The sequence below is a fragment of the Rhopilema esculentum genome, chromosome 6 (assembly GCF_057945365.1).
Source record: "Rhopilema esculentum isolate cy_ngs chromosome 6, ASM5794536v1, whole genome shotgun sequence".
Lineage (NCBI taxonomy): Eukaryota > Metazoa > Cnidaria > Scyphozoa > Rhizostomeae > Rhizostomatidae > Rhopilema > Rhopilema esculentum.
This window is the reverse complement of record NC_142820.1, coordinates 3,575,362-3,595,585: the sequence shown is the minus strand read 5'-3', so window position 1 is coordinate 3,595,585 and position 20,224 is coordinate 3,575,362. Positions and strand designations below refer to the sequence as shown.

Below are 20,224 nucleotides of genomic sequence, written 5' to 3'. Positions count from 1 at the left end.
AAAATACACTTCAAAGATGTCAGTATTTCATGACGAAGTCGAGATAGAAGATTTCGAGTTTGACGAAGATACAGAAACATACTACTACCCATGTCCGTGTGGGGACAGATTCGCCATAACGAAAGAAGAGCTTGAAAATGGGGAGGATGTGGCCACATGTCCTAGCTGTTCTTTGATTGTCCGTGTGATCTACGATCTGGTAAATACTCATAAAATTTGATGATTGAAGTAAAAAATATAAAAGAACGCTATACATTGATCTTCGAATAAGGAACTGGAGAAGGTTGATGATTTTGAAAGTCATCAAAATGCCAGGCAAAATCACACAACCTTTCCAACCTGGCATATAGATTTGTGAGATCTCATTTTGCCTGTATCTGCTACACTCTGCAGACTGACACAGAAACATTACTCATGTTAGCACTACCGTGTCTATTCTTGAAACTCACTTTACACCAAGTAATTGGCATAATAAATGTACCAAGATCTGAGTTTGCAATTCAAATCAGCTTTGTTTGCAATCATTTGAGTTCAATATCAACTCTCTTTAAGTTCATAATACTATGCTATCTCCAATTCTTTTATTCTTTTGCTAAAAAAGTCTTAACCATGCTGTTAAACATTTTAATGTCTTATTTTTGTAGGAGGACTTCCTGCAATGTGAAGAAGTTGAGCCTGCACTGAAAGCAAAACCACTTGAGAAGAATTAAAGGTTCTGTTTGTAATGCAACCAGAGCTATGGGCCTAGACTAATGCCTCAGTAATATTAGCTACATATGTATATCAAATACATCTGTTAACAAAATGTGGAAAAAAGTAAACAGAAAACAAGGATCAATTTACACTGAGAAAAGCATTCACTAAGAGCTCTGGTAAATTTTGGAATAATAGCATTTCAAAACTGAGACATGGTGCCAGGGGCAGACACTTGGTCAAATATTTGGGGAAAAGCCTATTGTTTTGATAAGATGAGATCAAATTTTCCATAAATCAAGATACATTGTAAATAGCCCTCATTTTTTGCAAGTCATTTTCACACCTTGAAGGTATAAGAAAAAATCTCTCTGAGTGAAATTTCGCCATAATGCTAACTAAAATCACAAATTTTGATTTGAACTTTACTTTTCAGATTAACTTTCATTTAATTTGTCTGTGTTTTTTTGGGCATCTTCCATCCAAGAATTGCTACTTCCTTTAGAGAATTAATCAAAGAGATTGTTGCATGACACATTGTTTTCTGCATAATTTCAATAAATGTTGTGCATTTTATAAAATAAAGTATAATTCCGTCTATAAATTATATTTTCTGATGATGAGTATTATCAAGATGACAAGTCCAAATGAAGAGGTTGTCTCATTCATAGTTTATCTTCCATAAATCTACATATTAACAGATTTCAACATCAAGAACAATGACTTGTCACATTTTAATCTAAATACAAAATCAAGTGAACTTTGAAGTGAAAATACTTGCTATTCTGTTCATCTCTGATATTTGCAATGGGGGTGGTTTATCTAATGAAGGTCTTGTTTCCTTGGTTATATATAATTGTCTTTTTCTTTTATATTCTTGTTCAATTTCTTTTGTTCCAAATCCATGATGCTCATCTTTATTCTCAGCCTGTGCATCATCCTCCAGACCACTGCTATGCACTTTTGTCAAACGATATTTTTGCATAGACTTGACAAGCATATCAGATGGCATAAAGAAGTTTGGTAGCTCTGGAGATTTGGTTGGCAGTGCACAATTTTCACTAAATTAAAAATTATAAGTGGCAATGCTACAAAATACAATTAAACATTGATTTGAACTTGACGGATCTTGTTTATAAGGTTGGGTAAATTTGCAAGAATATTTTATGCATATACTACCTCAATATCAATATCATTGACAATGCATAAGCCACTTTATGGTAAAATAAGCAGACAATGTTTTTTGGTTATATTATATTCCAATATCTAACAGCACCATAGTTGTGATGCTGGCTAAGTGGTTAGGGTTGCAGACTAAAGATCCAAGGGTTTTGGGTTTGAGTTACTGACATGACAAAACCATCACTAAGAATTAGGGTAATCACTAGCTCCTTATAATTAAAAGCATAGGAATCATACACTGTGGTCACATCAAGAGAAAGGACCTGGAAAATTCTTAATAAGCATAACTTCTCAATGTCTTAAACTGCCTTCAAAAGCTAGAGCAGCAAATGCAAATAAGAACACAAATAAGAAGACATACTTGTTAGAATGAGACTGTTGGTGAAAGTTTTGCTCTGGAGAACTTGCAAGTAAATTTTTATCACTGAGATCACAATTCCTGTCATTGCCTTCTCTATCAGAGTAGATGATGTCCTTATCAGAAATTGAATTGTCTACCAATTTTTCATCAGGACTGAATGAAACAGGCTCTCCTGGAAACAATGCAGTAAAATCTCCTTCTCTATCATTAAGAATTTTGCCTAAAACATCAACTTCAGAATAAGAAGCTTCAACATCTTTTTCACTTGCAAAACTTGAATTGCCATTCTCTGGGTTCAAGTTTCCTACAGATCCAATGTGAGAACTATTTTCTAAGTCCAGTCTGGCAGATTCTCCATTTTTTCTTTCTGCTTTAGTCTTACATTGATTATAATTGAATTTGTTTATTTCTGATAGAAATGATATATCACTTATATTTGAAACTATTAGCTCTTTAGGTGAATCTGTGCTTGGAGGCTTTTGCTTAGTCTGAACAGAGTCTTCAGAAATAGAACCATCAGAGTTAAGAAAATCATGTGCATGGGTTTCCTGTCTATACGACTGCCAGTCTTTCAATACATCATCAAAGCTATCATAAAGTCTGTGGTCTGTAATTGGGTTTGCATTTTCACCAGGTTCTGGAGCAGATAAAGTATCATGAATATTCATAACATCATCCTCAAGACATCTGTGTTCAGGTAACATAGCATCATTATTTTCTAAATCACTCAGTTTTTGAGGGTCATCATTTGGATGATTGCTATAATCTGCACTCAGCTCTTCTACATCCATGTTTTGTCCCATTGTAACTATGTCAATATCTGCTGTTCTGAAAGGCTCATTTTTATTCCCTACCACATTTGATTTATTTCCTGAATCATTTCCATCATTGTTTTCCACAGTCAAGTTGTCTAACAAAAATCTATGTATGTCCTCATCAGGAATCCTGACCTCACTTCTAACTTTCACATCTTGTTGATCATATGATTTTAGCCTATTTCGAAGCTCCTTTGTCAGATCATCAAGATCTGACATTTGATCCCTGGAGATGAAAAATAAATAAATCAAATATGTTATAAAAACATCACATCATATCAAGGGGAAAGTAAAGCTGTACATTTTAAAATTCACTTGGGTCTCCACATGAGAGTACTTCTCATATCATATAGAGAAACAAACTGAGCAATTCTTCAAGTCCATGAATTGTATAGATAGAATAAATATACATATATATCTATTGGGGTTTATCAAAACCAATCTTTTTCATACCATGTTTTTGTCTTGTCTTAAATATAGATATTAAGTAAATAAGCTGTAACCTTAATCTGTGAAACAAAGTAGATGTTGATGAAGAAGGCTCCACTGGATTCTGCTCGTTTGTCTCTTGCCTTTGCACCTCAGCAGAAGGGATGACTTTTGAAGTTGATTTCTTTCCTAACCATTCATCTTTTTGGCCTTGATCGATGTCTTCAAAATCTAGTGCTCTTACCGGATTGGATCCCCAGAAAAGATCACCATGTATCTGTATTGAAGTCAAAAACAAAAGAAGGCGAATTTTATGAAATATGAAGATAGCTACCAAGAAAATTCACAAAGATTTGCATGCTAGTGGCAACATGAAGGAATTTGCTTTTTCCCTTCAATTTACAAACACTGAAAAAATGATACTTGAATTTCTATTCACTTACCTTATCAGCTAACACCTCTCTGCAGAAGTATCTGGCTGAAGGAGAAGTGGCTACTGGTTTTCCAGGAATGACTCCCACCTAAAAAATATTAGTTCAGAACATATGGTTTTGCAGGTATAAATACAAAAAGTCATGACATGTCAATTCAAACTGTATCATCATTATCTAAAACATAATTTCAAGTTATGTGCCAACTTTTTGTTCAAGAACAATAAATGTTTTGACTCTTTGTTTGTGAATGTAAACCCTAAATAGTGAACAACTAATTGAAATCTGGAGCTTTCCTATGATTTATATACAGTACAAACAACAATGAAAATTAAGATGGCATATTGCTATACTCGAAAGTTTGCCTTTTTGCATGCCATATGTTTTGCGCCACTTATATTGGTGTCTGATTCCTACTGCCAGCTTGCCACGGTAAGCAACGCTTGGGAGAATGCGTAGTATGCTATATTTGTCTGACAGGGATGTCCTGTTTATCAGGGTATTGTTTTCATATACCTCAAATTTTTAATATTGTATCATTTCCAAATGAAAACGGTACTCAGGCATCATTGGCGTAGCCAGGTAGAGGAGGTTTAGAGCACACATGAACCTAACAGTAGGGGGTCCGAGGGTCTACCCAAGGGAAATGCTTTGCGAACCACACCCTTAAGAATATCGAAACACGCCTCCCATTGCAAACACATTTTAAATAAGGTATGCTATTTTAAGTGTCATTAGTCAGGGCCACCAGATTTTTCTTTGATGTTGGATAAAACTGAAGTGGAGCTCCCCTGCAAGTGAAGCCAGCATAAAATTTTTGCGACATACCCTATAGATCAGGTTATTATATATCAACTCTCAACTGCTTAGTCATATCTTGACTTCCTGTTGTTGAATTCCGTCTCAATTTCGCATTTTGTCTGACATATCAACCCCTCGCTATCTGCGGTACTCATCTTACTGCAGATCTGCACTTTTCTCAGAGACCAACTTTCTTAATAAATGGGGGTGGGGAATGTTTTGAGGATGAAACGTTTAATACCGTTTTCAAATTCATGCAGTTTTAAAAAAATACTTTTTTATGTCGACTACAGAAACTTTCAGCACAAAGGGAGGGTTATGGGACAGATTAAAAACTAGTACATTCACACCACGCTAATGCAATTACGCCAAAGTTGTGACAGAGAAATGTGCCATAATTTAGCGTAAGTACCTCTATTGTACGCCAAATTTGGCGTAACATACACGCTTTCCAGTATGGGCATATTGTTGGATAGCATTTTTGTTATATAAAGCTCGAAATACCTCAACAATTCAATTACCTTGACCTGACCCACATTTTGTCCAGAAAAGTCTACAATGGTGTACCAGCCATGGATTTGACGAAAACCAGCAAAAAGAAGAGAAATATCTACAGTTGTTGTGCCAATAACTGGATCTTTGGATGTATCTGGCTTCTGATCTAGAATCCAACGATCTTTGTTAATTCAAATGGTATTGGAAGAATTGGAAAAATCAAATGCTAAAAATTTAAGTTAATTTTAAGACTAAATAAATGAAAATATTACCATTAGACAGTGTCTTTTTGAACAGCTTGAAAACCAAAACCTTCAATGCAAATATGAATTTAATCAATAAAAAGCATATAAAATGATGACAGATAAAATGATTTTTCTCAATATATTTATTTCATATTTCATATATTTATTATTAGATATTTCAGTAACTTCAGCTGTCAAGTTCAAGTTCAAGTTTTCATATTTAAAATTCCACTACATACACAAGTCTGACAACAATACAACTAAAAATAACAAATACAATACAACACGAATTATACAATACTACTGAAATGGACTTTTGTAGGGAGAGGAATTTATTTGAGGAGGAGCTCTCTCAGTAGATAGACTAATCGAGGAGAGAGCACTCCCTGAGTAGAGTAACTAATTATTCATCAAATTTAACTTAATTAGAATTGATCAGAAAAGTCTGTTACTAGATAATTATCTTATTGACACTGTAGGATGAAAAACAAATTTATTAAGGATGACATTTTTAGAAAAGCATCAAACATAAGACTGTTAATGGATAATTGCTGGCTTTATGTATCTTGTTACACATAATATAAATTAAAGGAAACAATCATTAAATATTATTCAGAGAACATCAGTAGCATCTCAACAACTGTAGTGAATAAACCCATTGCATAATCAACTTCATCCAAATTCCAGTTTTAATTCAGCAGAGTGCTTTGGAGCAAGCAAGATCTGCGATGACCTCCCAAGCATCAAATTGAATGAATTTGTCATTGTTTCTTAAACATGCTTATAAAAGAGATTCAATCAAAACATACTTGGTTTGGAATTTTGGCAAGATCAAGTCTTTCCACCTTCTTAAAACTCCAACACGGTTTTGTAGAATGAAAAACAATAGGTGTACAAACAGACCGATGAAATGGTGTCAGTTGGTAGGCCATAAATGTTGATGGTGGGCACCTAAAATCAAAACAATTAGATAAAGAGATGGATGCTATTCAAGAAGTATTCTTGGCAGTGAACTGCCTCAAAAAGATAATTTAGGGTAGGACAAGATTTGAACCATAACTTACTAAGATAAATAATAAATACATAAATAATTATCATATCAGTTATGTGCAGTGGTGGCACCAGCTGCTGCAGAGTGAGAGGGTAATGGGCGTAGCCAGTGAGACCACGCCCATTCTTCCTCGTTTCAGTGCTTTGTACCAGGCTAATTTTCCTTAGGAATTAGAATCTACCCCTACCTAGTGCTTTTTAATCAGTTTTTAGAAGAAAAATGTAGACCATGTTTTAAAAAAATCGGGGGGGGGGGGGGGGGTGGGGAATTACCCTTCCTTAACCCCCTTGGCGCTGCCACTGTTTGTGAATGTGCAGCTATAATTATACGAAATATACGAAGATGACGATTTTAAATAAAGGGTTATGCCTGAATAATACTGGTAACGGGTTGCTAATACTGGTAAAGGTTTATGTCTGAAACATTTTATGATTATATTTAAGGCTATAAATTATTTTTAGAATTATCATTAGCATTTATAATAATCAAAATTATAGAAACATCCATAATATTGTTGGTAAAACATGTCTAATACTAAAAGTCATATAAACAATTAAGCAAAAAAGACTTTCAAATTGAGAAACTAGAAGAGAGTGAAAAGTCAAAGAATACTAGAATCATTCGAAAATTGCTTTATAAATATGAACAAATTAGCTGGGACAATGAGCAATGGGAACCTTCCCAACAGGTAAACAGTTTATATCAGACAGGTAAACAACAATCTTCATTACCTACTCATCAAGACGACATTGCAATCAAATGGTCAAAGAATAGCAAAGCTGCAGGCCTTATGAACTGAATGTAAAATTATTAAAGCATGGAGGAAATATCGTGATTCAGGGCTCACATACTGCTCAGAGATGCACTGTTTCGTACTTCTCCAATTTTCGTTGCTTCTACTCACCATAAAATGAGAAAACTGAAACAAGTCCTTCCTATCTTCATAAAAATTACTTTCTTAAGAAACTTTAAGTTACTTTAAACAAGATGCTAATCAATGCTAAAGTTTGCTTTATTGCACACTGTAACATGGGATCACAGCACATATGCTGAGACAAATCGAGTTAAATGTAACATTACATTTGAAAAGGAAGCGAAGCAAGAGGTAAACACCATCGTATGGATACATAAAAGTTTTTGGATGAAATTGCTTTACTTTATTGAAAAAAAATGTACAAAAGCAAATTTAGTATAGCTTTTGAAAGGTGGAATTGAGTTCCATATAACCTTTTTTGCTAACATAGAATTACAGGATTGGAGTAATATCGTTACCCACCGTTGTTATAAAAAGAGTTCTATTGCATGTAGCAACACAGTGAAAATGCTTAACGTTGAATTGCTTTGACACTTTTGAGACACAAATATTATTGTTTATCAGTCTGTCATCTGGGCTCAGTGCAATATAGCCATGTGCAAAAGTTTAAGACAAGGAGAAGAATGAGAAGAAATGCAGTTATTTAAAAAAACACCAACACCTCAGCATGTTGTTAACAGTGAGAGCATGGTCATATCTTCAAATCAACCGATCCTCTCCAATTTTTGGAAGAATTAGGTAAATAAAAAGCTGAAAAAGCATAAATCTTCTACATGTAAACACCAAGTTGTCTCCAACATCTTCCACTTCAGGCTGCTTACCTCTTGCTCCATGATTTATTGTGGGTTATCAAGGAAAATAAAATTTCATTGCAGATTGCATTACCCTGAAAAATGTACTTGAAACATACCTAGAACCTTGTAAATTGGTCTCAAATGGTAAATGAAGTGCCTCTTCTATGACAATTTGACATTCAACGCCTGTTATATCTTCTCGAATCCCTTCATCTTCCTGTGCAGGTGTAGCATTTATTTTTCTCATCCTTTTCTGTTGCCTGTCTCCTTGGCCATCTTCTACGATACTAGAAATTTCAGATTCTTCATCCTTTGGATAGTTCGCAGTGATTGAATCATTGCTAGTTACCGTTTCTTCCATATTTTCCTCTCCATCTTCAGTTATTCGTAAAGAAATTCTGACACAGGATCCACCAAGTAAATCTGCCCCAGATTTGTACATGGGATACAGCCCGCTGAAAATAAACATATAAGAAAAATATTAAATGAAATCCATTACTATTTATTAGGCACACAGAAAGATGTACAGTATAAATTTGTAGTGTTCAGGCTGTGGTGAAGTTCTGTATTTTGCTCAAAGATTAATAACAGGTTACCTGTAAGGAATTATGGAATAGCATCAATGCGCAGTGGGAGGAAAAATTTTGAATGGGAGGGAACTAAATTTTTCATTTGAAAAATTATGAAAAATTTTGACCTTTAGGGAGGCTATAGCTAAAGCTTCATGTCCAATAAACATTAAGTATCCCCACAAAAGCGATTTTCAAAGTGCATTGAAAACATATAAAAAACATGGACAAAGAATACAAACAATGTTGGTAAATAAAAATATTCGTGAATAAAATGTAAATTAATGTGATATAACTGCATAGTATTTAAAGTGACAAAATTTAAAAGCTTGAAAATATACTGATTCAAAGAGATAGGCAATAAATGAAAAATACTTTGAGAAATGGGACGTTTGAAGATAAATAATGGAGTTAATAGAACTGAGTGACTGTGATTGTTGTAAAGCAACTAAAGTGTATTCGACTTAATCTAGAAGTAAACAAAACAGATATCAATTAACTTCTCAGACCTTGTTTCTACATATATAGATCCATTGTATAATATTTATCCAACAATATGTGTATCTCCTTCTCTGTTTATATTTCTTGTACTTTACATAAATAGTTTTAATATAGTGTTGGTTTTGGGAAATTCTTTGCACGTGGGCACACAAAAAAAGAGTGAGGTTTGGTAAACCTGAATACCTTATCATCTTAGTTGCAGCCTAAACCTTGTTCAATTTTGTGATTACCATTCTAAAGACACTGCTTAAAATTCTATTGTCAATACCGCCTTTCCATATACAAGTGTAAGTACTCAAACCCGTACCTCACAGATCCTTTCAAAGAGGAACTTTTAGCAATGCCACTCGCGTCTATGTAAGCAGAGCCAAGCAGCCTATCACGTGACTTGTTAGTCACAATATTGTCTTTCTTACTCAAAGCCTTGAGCCAAATTTGACATTCAATGAATTCTTCCCTCAAATACCTATAGTAGCAATGAAGAAAGAAAAAAATCAAAAATTGCAAAAATTTCGATAGATTGAGAGATTGATAAACAAAAAGTTTATAAGAGAGATCGAAAAAAGAAACACATGATGGAATTGAAGCTATGAAGTCAAAAGGGCGTGTTTCAATTTTGCGAAAACCTTTGGCCTTTACCAAGTTGAAAACCACGAAATTCAAGGAAATTTATACTTTTGAAAAAAACGCTCAATAATTCGCTTAAAAAGTCCCAAGATCACCACTGATGAAAAAACAACAAAGTTTAAACTATTGAAACATGCAAAGCCACTTTTTCTTAAACTACTTCTCCAAAATCTGGCTTTTTTCTAGATTTTGTTTGGCTCTCCTAATTTTGCAAAACATTTGTCTCCTAAACTGTGAAACATTTGGCCGCCAACAGTTCCAAACATCTGGGCGTGGTTGTGTCATCATAGCGACGTCAGAGATTTAGACATTAGAGAAATACACCCGCATCATGGTTATAAATCACTCAATCATAGTCCAAAAGCGTGAGCATTGTACGGATGACTACCATGACAACGATCATTGAAAACAAGAGTTGAGGTTACCATACCCATATCATACTTTGTTTTAATTGCTTTATTGGGAAGAAACTGATGAAAATGTTGGCTCAGGGCAGAAGGAATGATAAACACACTTCTTGACACTTTACTCAATGATAAAGAAATACAGCTCAGCAACATTGAGGTATATTCTATTGTGACTGAGAATTTGGAAATATTTTTAATTCTCTTGTTTACTTCAACAGTACCCACCAAGACAAAGCAGATGATGCAGAAATTAGGTAGCTCTTCACATGGTTCAAGTCAGCGCTCAGCATGTCTGGGGAAGATGTTTCATCCAACGTCACCAGTTTTGATGTGAAAGCAGCTGTTTTAAACAAGAAATTGTGAATATAAAGGTAATTGAGAAACTAGCTTAAAAATCACAAAGGAGTTTTCCAAGGTTCCAATCTCATCCATGATGCCACTACATGAAACAACTTAGATGAGAACATATGATACGATTTGCAAAGACGTCAACTTTCTCTGATATATACCCCCAACGGTCATAGTTAAAAGAATCAATAAAGTAAACGAAAAAAGATAAACAGATACCTTTGTCATAGAATTTGTAACGGCAATAAATTCTCAAACTTTCCCTGTCAGCAATGTGTACTTTCTCGATAACCTCAACAGGCACCCAGAGTTTCTCTACCGACAGAACAGCCTTCAAGCCAACAGTACCCCGTTGATCAAAGTCCTGAAAACTGTCCTCGTGTGTTTCAATGGATTCTAAAGGACTCCATCCGGCGCCCCTTGCCGTGTTTATAACGAGTTCTCGGTCTGTTTCTTTTCCAAACTTAACAGCAAGCTCAAGGCCTCCAATCATCTTCTGGAATTCATCTGCATCAGTTTTCCCCTTTGATTGATACCTATTTTGGCGATAGGCTCGCGGCACATTTATAGGATGCCAACCTTTAATGCCTAAAAAGAAAAATACACAAAAACTGCATAGTGAACGATTTCAAACTTGTTTGATTAAAACATTGTTTTCAAGCATTGGTTCACATGTTAAAAAAAATTAGTTTGTCAAAATATTTAATATGGAATTTTGAATTATCTTCAAAACGATGTCATGTGTTAAGCTTAATTTTATATTTGAATTTACAATTTTCTCCACAAAAAGGTTTTAGAACCTAGGGAACTTTGGGAAAACCCCTAAAAAGACAAATGTAAGTAATGGAAACCTCTCTTCAATATATCTATGGCATCAAATTCATAAAGAAGTAAATATTCTCTTCGCTAAAATGACATTCACAGATAAATGTTATCTTTAATTTCTGTAGTGAGAAAAAATTCACGGAAAAATTGAAAACTGCACACCCGACGAATAATAAGCTGAGATTTAAAAAAGCAAGAGCTTAACGAAAAGGCTTGGTCAACACAGCGTTATAGAACTGAACAATACTTTCTGAAATGAAATAATATCTGCATAAAGAAGCACAATAAAGAATTTGATACCTGTGTTATGACACAAAAGAGCCAGCAGTGGAACTCTGCAACACCCGATCAGCAGTTCAGATGCACCGTCTTCCGATGTACCATTCTTTTCAGACATAAACCCACTTTTCATTGGCTTATGGCTACAAACAATTGTAAAGAGCAGTTAATAAAAAACACGATAATTCCGATTAAACTAAGGTTCAGTTGATAAACGCAAAAAGATAAACATCAAGCTGAATTGCAAGTCAGAGTCATCCTACGATGCTGTCATGTGATAACTTGACACTTCAAGGAAACGTTGAAAAGTGTTTGAGTTGATCAATGTTCAAGCTATCCGGGGTTCGAAAGCATTCAGAAATTTCTTAAGAAGATTGTAAAACAGTACGAGTTCATCGTGATTGAATTGACAAACATCGTGATTAGAGTTGACAAGGTTTAGAATTATCGTACTGTACTTACAACATCTCGACTTCCACGAAACCATTTTCCAAGTGATATGCTAGAGTCGAATCCTCGTCATAATCAGCATCATCTAAAAAATCTTCTATGACGTTTACAGGGAAGTCAATGTGAAATGAAAATGTTGGAGCGAAGGAGCGTACAATGACCGGGGAAACACGGCATGACTCGACTCCAAGAAATGATAACCATATCTTGACAAATGTGTTCAAGCCAGAGGTTGGAAGACTTCTCATACGAGATTCTCGACTTTTTGGTGGGAACAGAACTGCCTAAAAAGCGAAAAATATAGCTGTAATTTACATTGTAAAATCTTTGCAACTACAAATTAGCTAAAGAGTATTCAAATCTGGTACAATGATAAGTTTAAACTCCTTTAATATCCAATGCAACAAGGTTGTTGGAACTGGCAGACAGGACACAGGACGTTTACATTGAGAAGAAAATGGGCAACAAAGGAGCTAGGATTATTGAAACTGCTGTCCCAGAAAATGCAAGCAAAACTGGTAAAGAACTTTAAAAGGAAGAGAACCAAGATGGAATCTAAAATGGAATCGCAAGACATTGCAAAATGCGAAATTTTGATGTTATTTCAAAGCCTTTCAAGCCTCAGGGCCATACCAAGAAGGTTTTATCATAATGCTAAGAGATTAGGAAAACACATCAGTGACAAGATCCTGCAGTAGGCAGTACTATTTAGGATCAAATGTATCTTTTTGCAAGATTTGTTCCTATGATGGATAAGCTTCTTGGATTTTTTGTGGCTTGTTTCTACCTGTTTTCGTGTATTATGATGTCTTCAAATGGATTACAGAAACAATAAGCATAATGGTGATTTAACAAGAGATTACACAAGTATTGCTATTCTATCAGTGATACATATCCTCTCTTCCAGAATTATTCTAAGAATCTTTCGATTCCTCCACTAATTCTTTAAAGATCTTATGATTGTTTCTTAATGCATGATTCAAAACAAAAAATATGTATCAAGTATTAAATTTTTTTGAACAAGGAAAAAATCAACGTTTTGAAAAAAAAACATCATTCACAAAAATAAATAATTCTAGCAGCTGTTACAAATCTAAAATGACTGTTCCCGAAGAACGAAATAATCTCGACTGCTTTATAAATGCAGCTTTTTACTACAATGTGAATATTAGCCGATATATCACCTAAACTAAACGGAAAATGGATATAACAGATAGCAAGAAAACTAATGATCAGATCGACAAAAAGGCTTTTGATTGGCTTTGATTTTTATTAGAATAGAAGTTCGCAAGGATTAGCTTCGTCAGCTAGAGATAAATTATAATAAAGAAACTTGAAGAAATAGATTGGGTATTATTAATTGTGACATAAATTTTGTGGATAGTATACCTTTAGTCCACATGCCCTTAGAATACTGACAGATATGCAAACACAAGGACCTTTGGATTCCATCAATCCAACCTTCTGAGTCGAGGTTTGTTGGTAACTGATGCCAACATTCAATGTAGCTTTTGAGTGGGAAATGTCGCCATTATCAGGTATATTGACAGGTGTGAGTGGAAGCTTGAATGACTGAATTGAAACATCTTTCTCCTGTCTCATTGTAATCATTGCATAGATCTTTGCCATTGGTATGCTGGTCTGCGTTAAATACGTTTGCATTAAATGGTTTGAGAGTCAAACTTTAACAAATGAAAAGTCTTATAACAAATGATTTATCATGCATTCCGTTTGCACATTGTCGTCTAGTAGGGGGTGTCTCAGTCATTAATACCAATACAAACCTATTCTCTTTCAACCTGAACAGTAAGGTGCTCGCGTTTCTGATTGGCCTAGCTCGATCCACAACTTGGTATATATATTTCCTAGCGTAGAGTTTTCAATCTATGTTCTGAAGTTTTATACTCTGACAATTTTCAGATAAAAAGCTTTAGTAATATGTTTCAGAATGTTTGTCTTTTTCAAAGCCATTTTCAAAAACGACTAAACTTACTTTGTACAAAAGACAGTCTCTGATGTTGGGATAATATGACCTCTGCCAGACTTCCAAAGGAATCCCCATTGATTTAAGCGAAGTGTGATGCTCAAATGACCTCAACATAAAACTCTGCACAGGCATATCAGCTGGTATAGTGATGTTATGCTTTTTGGAGTAACCAAACAAAGGGTTTTCTACCAAGAGCGTAGTTTGGGTTTTATGCCAGGCAGGGCTGCTAACTGTGGGTTAGAGCAAGACAAGATAAGGCTAGGTGTGATATAGATCAAAACAATAGTAATTCGCAAAAGTTTTCTTTCTATAAACACTACTTCAAGAAAACTGTCAGCTGAAGATATCACAAGTATTTTCAAGCCATAAATAAAAAAAATTCCTCATTTTTAGCATGAAAATTAAGGTAAAACGTCAAAAAGTCTAATAGAATTTTCGATAACTAGTCTAAAATTAATCACTGTGAATGTTTTTGCGAGAAAAATTTCTTAAACAAATGAAATAGAGCCACTTTATTGACACCAGTAAGATTTTTGGAGGGATGGTTCTTTGCCTAGCAGTTTGGATTTTACAGCTGATAAGAATTTCCATGATATTTATTTGTCATATGGCAAATCATCTTTACAGTTGATCGATGTGGTCTTGCTAAAGCATGTCGAACGTCTTCAAAGATGCTTTATTCTTGCAAATAGACTATTTTAAGGGCTAGGTTGCATATATTAAATTGAAAAACTCTAACCCTTCGCCTATTGTAGTATAATGAAGGATATATATAATTAAGATATTTTTTATCTTGAAAGAATCTTTGAAATATTCTATATTTGGTTGGTATTAAATGATATTAAATGATTTAGAATCAATGAGATTAAATGAAAGGATATATGCCAAGAGAAAATGTGAGTTAGGAAACGACAAGAGCAGAAGTCGAGCCTGTGACCAGCGACATTGTTCTGTTACCTGTTCTTGCACTGTTGGGTGCATACGATATCTTTGCCATATAAATAAAACGGACTCAAATCACCTTTGTTTGTGTGCTTGTGCTCCGGGAACTGATACTGCACAAAACAGTCCGCATTTCCAACTTCTTTTGAATGACCAAGATTCTTGGCATTTTCAACAGATACCACAAATATATGATCAACTAAAAAAAGTAAGTAATTTTCCCATTATCTTTTTATTATTAAAGTTTCTAATTTTATATTCTTATCTAGTTGATTTGTTGTTTTCTCAAGAAGAAGCACAGTCAAAGTTCAGTTGTAGTTTTTTTCTCGTCCCCAATTCTATTCATACGAGTTTCCAAATTTAATAACGCTTTTCTCAGAGGAGGACAGCTCTGTGAAAAAACAGAGAGGTTATACATCACTGTGGGTTGCGAATATAAATGTTAGAAAATGACCTCAAATGACGTAGATGACCTCACCACTGTTTCTTTGCTCTTCTGAATGCCTTTCGACCTCTGATCTGACCGCTGATTTGATCTCTGACCCGGCCTCTGCACCATGATCTCCAAAAGGCCTAGCGATTGAAGACGATGATGACAAGAGAGTCGGCGAGGACAATTTTTGCCTAATCACTTGAGAGCTATACTGTACTTTTCCACAAATAAACTGCTTGCTAACGAATTTGCTTACAAAAAAAACGTGATGTACAATAGAGCTGAGCCCTCAAAAAGCTATCTGAATTTAATGTGGGTTCAATTAACTGCAGCTTCGGAATCTTTCACAAAGCATTATCTTACTCAAACAGCTTTGGTGGGAATGAAAAGGCTTTTGCGAAGAGACACTAACCAACTTTCATCTATAAGCAGGCTAAATAGTCCCTTATCAAAAGAGATTCCTGACTCATACTTTAGAATACAAGAACAGAAAGAAAATAAATAGGAAAATTCATCTGAAACCACAACAAAAAAGGAACAATTTGTGAATCCCGAAAAAAGTAATTGTTTACTATTTAGTTTCAAGACATGCAGATTATAGAGAAAGGAGTTAATTACATTTATAATTGCTAATCATGAAGAAAAACAAAAAAGGAGCAAGAAATGGAAAGTAAAAGGATGTTAAGTTTGTCCAAGACAGTTTGCAAAGAAGACGGATTGTATTACCAATTCATTCTGAAACCTACTGTAATATTCCTTGTGCATCTATCGACTTAGAATATGATCCTTTCTTCATCTTTAACAAGTTTGCTATCTAAAAACAACGAGGAAATCTATTTAAGATGAGTAGCGAACAAGAGCATGTTTCAGAATCAGGGAACGGCACCTCCTGCATTTTCCGAGCATTAAACGTAAACTGCCGTAAACTGCAGCAACTGTCGTAAAATCGAAGTGGCAAAGAAGTCCATAATTCAATTGATGTGAACTTACGTAACTGTCGTAAAATCAGAGTCTTAAACTAGTCCGTAATTTTTAATTCATCGTCAATTTCAGCTTGAGATAGAAAGGGGGAAACAATATATTTATTGTGATGGCTTTTCATATGGCTTTTTGTCAAAGTTTTAAAAGTAGCATAGGGCTCAAGTAATAAACTTATATATGCTGGAGCGCTAAAAGACACAGTACCTGTTCCCGAGTCCCCATCGCAAGTAATACTTGTAGCCGTCCACAGTCTGCACCTGAGAACAGGTTCTTTATTTGGATAAACCCATCAACGGCTACCACAGGGTACTAATGTAGAATAAGGTACACATTAACAACTAAGTATGTAAAATAACACCCAGTATATGACATAACATTTGAAGGTTAATATCAGATCAATACTGATTTTCTAATTGCTTATTTAATATTAGATCAGAATTTTAAAAAAATGTCTAGAAACAGTACCTATCATTGTCAATTTAAGTCTACCATAAAAGTGACTCTCTTTATTGTTAATTGTTTTCTAAGGTAAAATCATTATTCTATCATTATAAATACCAGTCTTGTAGCGACCACACATTCAACTACTTTATTTTTTATGGTTTTAACATATATTAATGGCTGGTCATCTCTAGTTTCACAAACTGTGGCGTCTTTTCAAATACCAAACATCTTTAGAGTTAATATTGTTTTATTCATCTAACGTTGCAGTGTGCAAAACAATATTGTATATGTGTGTAGACGTTCTTTAGTTAATTTTCCCGAAATGGAAAGAAAAGAGGCAGAACAACAAACCCTGTAATTACGCTGGGTTCAACAAATTGACTTTACTAAGGATTGTCTTAATATAGAAATAGAAGGGTACCTGTGATTTGAGAAGAGTCTTTACAATTCCTCGGTCTTTGAATGATAAATAAAATGGATGGAGAGACAACTTTACGATGCCAATCACCTTAAAAAGTCAATAAAACATAGCATCAGGTATGCTAAACATATTAAACATATCTTTAAAGCATCAACATTTCATGTGACGAAAACTATCAATAACATTCTTAGAAAATATCGAATGAAAGAGTTTGTGTACAACATTTAACTCAAGGTACTCTGTACGATAAATCCTTCAACTAGCCATATGGTGGCTTATTGACTTGGGATGTTTTTAATTGGGATTATTCAATAGGGCGTAAACAAGGATAAAGGTTTATGATCAACCTAAAACAGCGATACAATTAGCACAATTTTGAAATGTTTCACATATTTGAAGTTAATTTTGAAAAATTCTCACACATTTTGAAAGTCAATGTAGACGTCGAAACATTTCAAAAATGTTTCAACTTTAAGGTTGAGCCGTTGTATATAAGATTAATTATTTTCTTTCTTACCAGCAACAAAAGAAACTTCGGGACGATTTGAAAAACGCTATAGATCTTTTCAGTATAAACACACGAAAGTACCGCACCGGAATAGAAGGGAGCTAGTGAAATTGTCTCTTTATAATGCTTACGTTATAGAAAACATCACTTCAGATAAAACCCTGTGACAGTAATTGGAATGATGCAATGACACAAGAGAGATGAAAGAAAAAACAACAAATAGTATTATTCTGACCATGTCATCATCAGCAGTCAATGATTTGTTCCATATTTCGACGACCATAAAATTGTCCTTAGCTCGGTCAAGTAACTGTGAGTTTAGCATCAACGGAATAGTCTAGAATGTAGATAAGAATTGAATTATGATCGACTTGCAGCAAATTTAGGATTACAAAAACATTTAGGACTTTATTTCTGGCACCATCGACTTCAAATGTGATTACATGTCCTTCTTTGCATTCGGAAAAGTGGACGTTTTTCTTAATCCATTTAAGAGCTCTAGCATCGTCTATTTTCAAAAGAAATCTCCAATGAATAAAGAAAATTGAAAAAATATGACTTCGCATTTCGGAAATTCGGAAGAAAAATGAAAGATATAGTTTAACTCAATTTGACGGTGCCTGTGAAGAAAAATGTGTTTTTAAAGCAAATTAAATCATTTTGGTCACACCTGTACAAATTGAAATTCCGGGTCAACAGTGCTCCAGCAAACCTTGCTCTTCGCAACAGATGCATCCCAGAACATTCTACAGACCAAATAAGCATTGACCGGCTTTGCAAGACCACTTTCAAAACCATCAGTACAAACTCTACCTTCTGGAATAAGCAGAAGACTGTGCAGTGCAATGTTCTCGCAAGGCAAGGGTTTCTCGACTGCTTCTGAAGGATAAAGCTGGCGCTGCGTGGTTCCATTTTGATTCACCTTTAAATTGGCATTCCTAATTAATGGAGTTTTACTTTGTTCTGTTTCTCTTCCTGGCTTCTTGGAGACTACGATACCTTGATGTTTAACTGCCTGTGTCGAAATCGTTTCTATAATTTCACGATTTTTATGCTTTAAATCTTCTTTATCAGATCCAAGCTCTATAGAAAGCTTAAACATAAAAAAGGTTTAATCTGTAAAAACGTAATACCTTCAAAGTAAGTTTATTTCATACTATTCATACTATAAATCCTTGAAAAGTAGAGCTGCTAATAAAACTCGTAGGCTAAAGAATGCAATACTTTCACAAGAAAATTAAAATGCAGGCCTAGAAAAGTGGAAGGATTGAAAAAATGGAATATTTGATTATCACCCACATCACCATTCGTTCCTGTTGCCTCAGTAAGGCTTTTAATGTTTTGAGATACAGGCAGGAAAAGGGAATGAGCACTTGCCTAGCTATTCACCAGATTGTCGTCTATGGATTTTCAAAGCCGTCAACAACAAAAAAAGGTTAAGATAAATTATGCAAATTATAACATGCCTGTAGATGAAATCTCAAAGACCTAACAAACAAATATCGCCAAAATAGTTTTAGTCTATATAAAAAGATTTGGTTTATACCTCCAATTGTCCAAATACATCATCCATCAACTTTGCGTTGTCCCGTTCCTTCTGTGCATTCGATTCACCGACAACATCGATGTTTGCTTGGTAGATAAAATCATCACTAAGCAAGATTCTTCGTAAGGCTACTGACTGTTTACCGATTAGAACATGCTGTTTTGGATGAAAACAAAGTTAGAAATTACACTCATTTTTTATAAGAAACTGGCTATAAGAAACAGGTACTAGACAGTCAGAAAAAATTAAGAAATTTCAGTACTCGAAGCAAAAAAATTAAGAAACTATTGAATCGTCATAAAACTGAGAACGACGAAATTTTGTGAAATCCAAGAACATGATTGCCCTGATGGCCTAGAAATTAAGACACAAGGGATAAAAATATACTTCCCACATCTAAATACAGCATCGGAACGAAAGCGAATCTCTTGACGTGATAAAAAAGGTCACGAATATTTCATAACATCATTCATGACATCATAATTAAGAAACTCTCAAGAAACAGTGAGTATTGAAATTTCCAGAACATTAAGAAACTGGAGGCCTCAACATCGACCTTTGTTTTTTATAAAAAAATGAGTGTAGTGTCCTAACAAATTCAAGGCTAAAATAAGTTATTTGAAAGTTTAAGCAACCGATAAATCTCATTTCCTCTTATAAAATGGCTTTGAAAAAAGCAATCATTTTACAACATACTGGTCTTGTGCTTGCGTTTTTCTGATTGGCCTATTTCGATCCACAACTAGGTATATATTTTTCATCGTGTTTGTTCGGACCCCTATTCTGACGTTTAATGCTCTGGGGAGTGTCAGACGAAAAAGCTTTTAGCCAATATGTTGTAAAAT

The 20,224-nt window shown here is 34.5% G+C and overlaps 2 protein-coding genes across 2 annotated transcripts in view; one reads left to right on the top strand and one right to left on the bottom strand.

The window, feature by feature from the left end:
* Nucleotides 1-16: 16 nt before the first annotated feature.
* Nucleotides 17-1,267, top strand: LOC135686939 (diphthamide biosynthesis protein 3). Its single transcript, XM_065203344.2, has 2 exons — nucleotides 17-199; nucleotides 645-1,267. Exons 1-2 carry the CDS (start codon nucleotides 17-19, stop codon nucleotides 708-710), a joined length of 249 nt encoding a protein of 82 aa, XP_065059416.1. The 3' UTR covers nucleotides 711-1,267.
* An 82-nt stretch (nucleotides 1,268-1,349) lies between these two features.
* LOC135686933 (C2 domain-containing protein 3) overlaps nucleotides 1,350-20,224 on the bottom strand; it is a 29,196-nt gene continuing 10,321 nt past the window's right edge. The window contains exons 15-37 of the mRNA XM_065203338.2: nucleotides 19,380-19,535; nucleotides 18,504-18,926; nucleotides 18,069-18,170; nucleotides 17,326-17,412; nucleotides 16,665-16,769; nucleotides 16,226-16,293; nucleotides 15,525-15,619; nucleotides 15,126-15,245; nucleotides 14,111-14,334; nucleotides 13,507-13,758; nucleotides 12,130-12,401; nucleotides 11,689-11,810; nucleotides 10,783-11,151; nucleotides 10,441-10,555; nucleotides 9,489-9,647; nucleotides 8,228-8,566; nucleotides 6,262-6,403; nucleotides 5,480-5,519; nucleotides 5,234-5,373; nucleotides 3,924-4,001; nucleotides 3,555-3,757; nucleotides 2,237-3,277; nucleotides 1,350-1,754 (exon numbers count right to left, since the gene is read on the bottom strand). Coding sequence (XP_065059410.2) covers nucleotides 1,445-1,754; nucleotides 2,237-3,277; nucleotides 3,555-3,757; nucleotides 3,924-4,001; nucleotides 5,234-5,373; nucleotides 5,480-5,519; nucleotides 6,262-6,403; nucleotides 8,228-8,566; nucleotides 9,489-9,647; nucleotides 10,441-10,555; nucleotides 10,783-11,151; nucleotides 11,689-11,810; nucleotides 12,130-12,401; nucleotides 13,507-13,758; nucleotides 14,111-14,334; nucleotides 15,126-15,245; nucleotides 15,525-15,619; nucleotides 16,226-16,293; nucleotides 16,665-16,769; nucleotides 17,326-17,412; nucleotides 18,069-18,170; nucleotides 18,504-18,926; nucleotides 19,380-19,535 — 4,962 coding nt within the window. The 3' untranslated portion in view covers nucleotides 1,350-1,444. The remainder of the gene's footprint in view (nucleotides 1,755-2,236; nucleotides 3,278-3,554; nucleotides 3,758-3,923; nucleotides 4,002-5,233; nucleotides 5,374-5,479; nucleotides 5,520-6,261; nucleotides 6,404-8,227; nucleotides 8,567-9,488; nucleotides 9,648-10,440; nucleotides 10,556-10,782; nucleotides 11,152-11,688; nucleotides 11,811-12,129; nucleotides 12,402-13,506; nucleotides 13,759-14,110; nucleotides 14,335-15,125; nucleotides 15,246-15,524; nucleotides 15,620-16,225; nucleotides 16,294-16,664; nucleotides 16,770-17,325; nucleotides 17,413-18,068; nucleotides 18,171-18,503; nucleotides 18,927-19,379; nucleotides 19,536-20,224) is intronic.

Coding starts and splice junctions, on each gene's coding strand:
- LOC135686939 (XM_065203344.2), top strand. CDS start 17: ATGTCAGTATTTCATGACGAAGTCGAGATAGAAGATTTCGAGTTTGAC. Junction 200..644: donor TCCGTGTGATCTACGATCTG/GTAAATACTCAT, acceptor TTATTTTTGTAG/GAGGACTTCCTGCAATGTGA.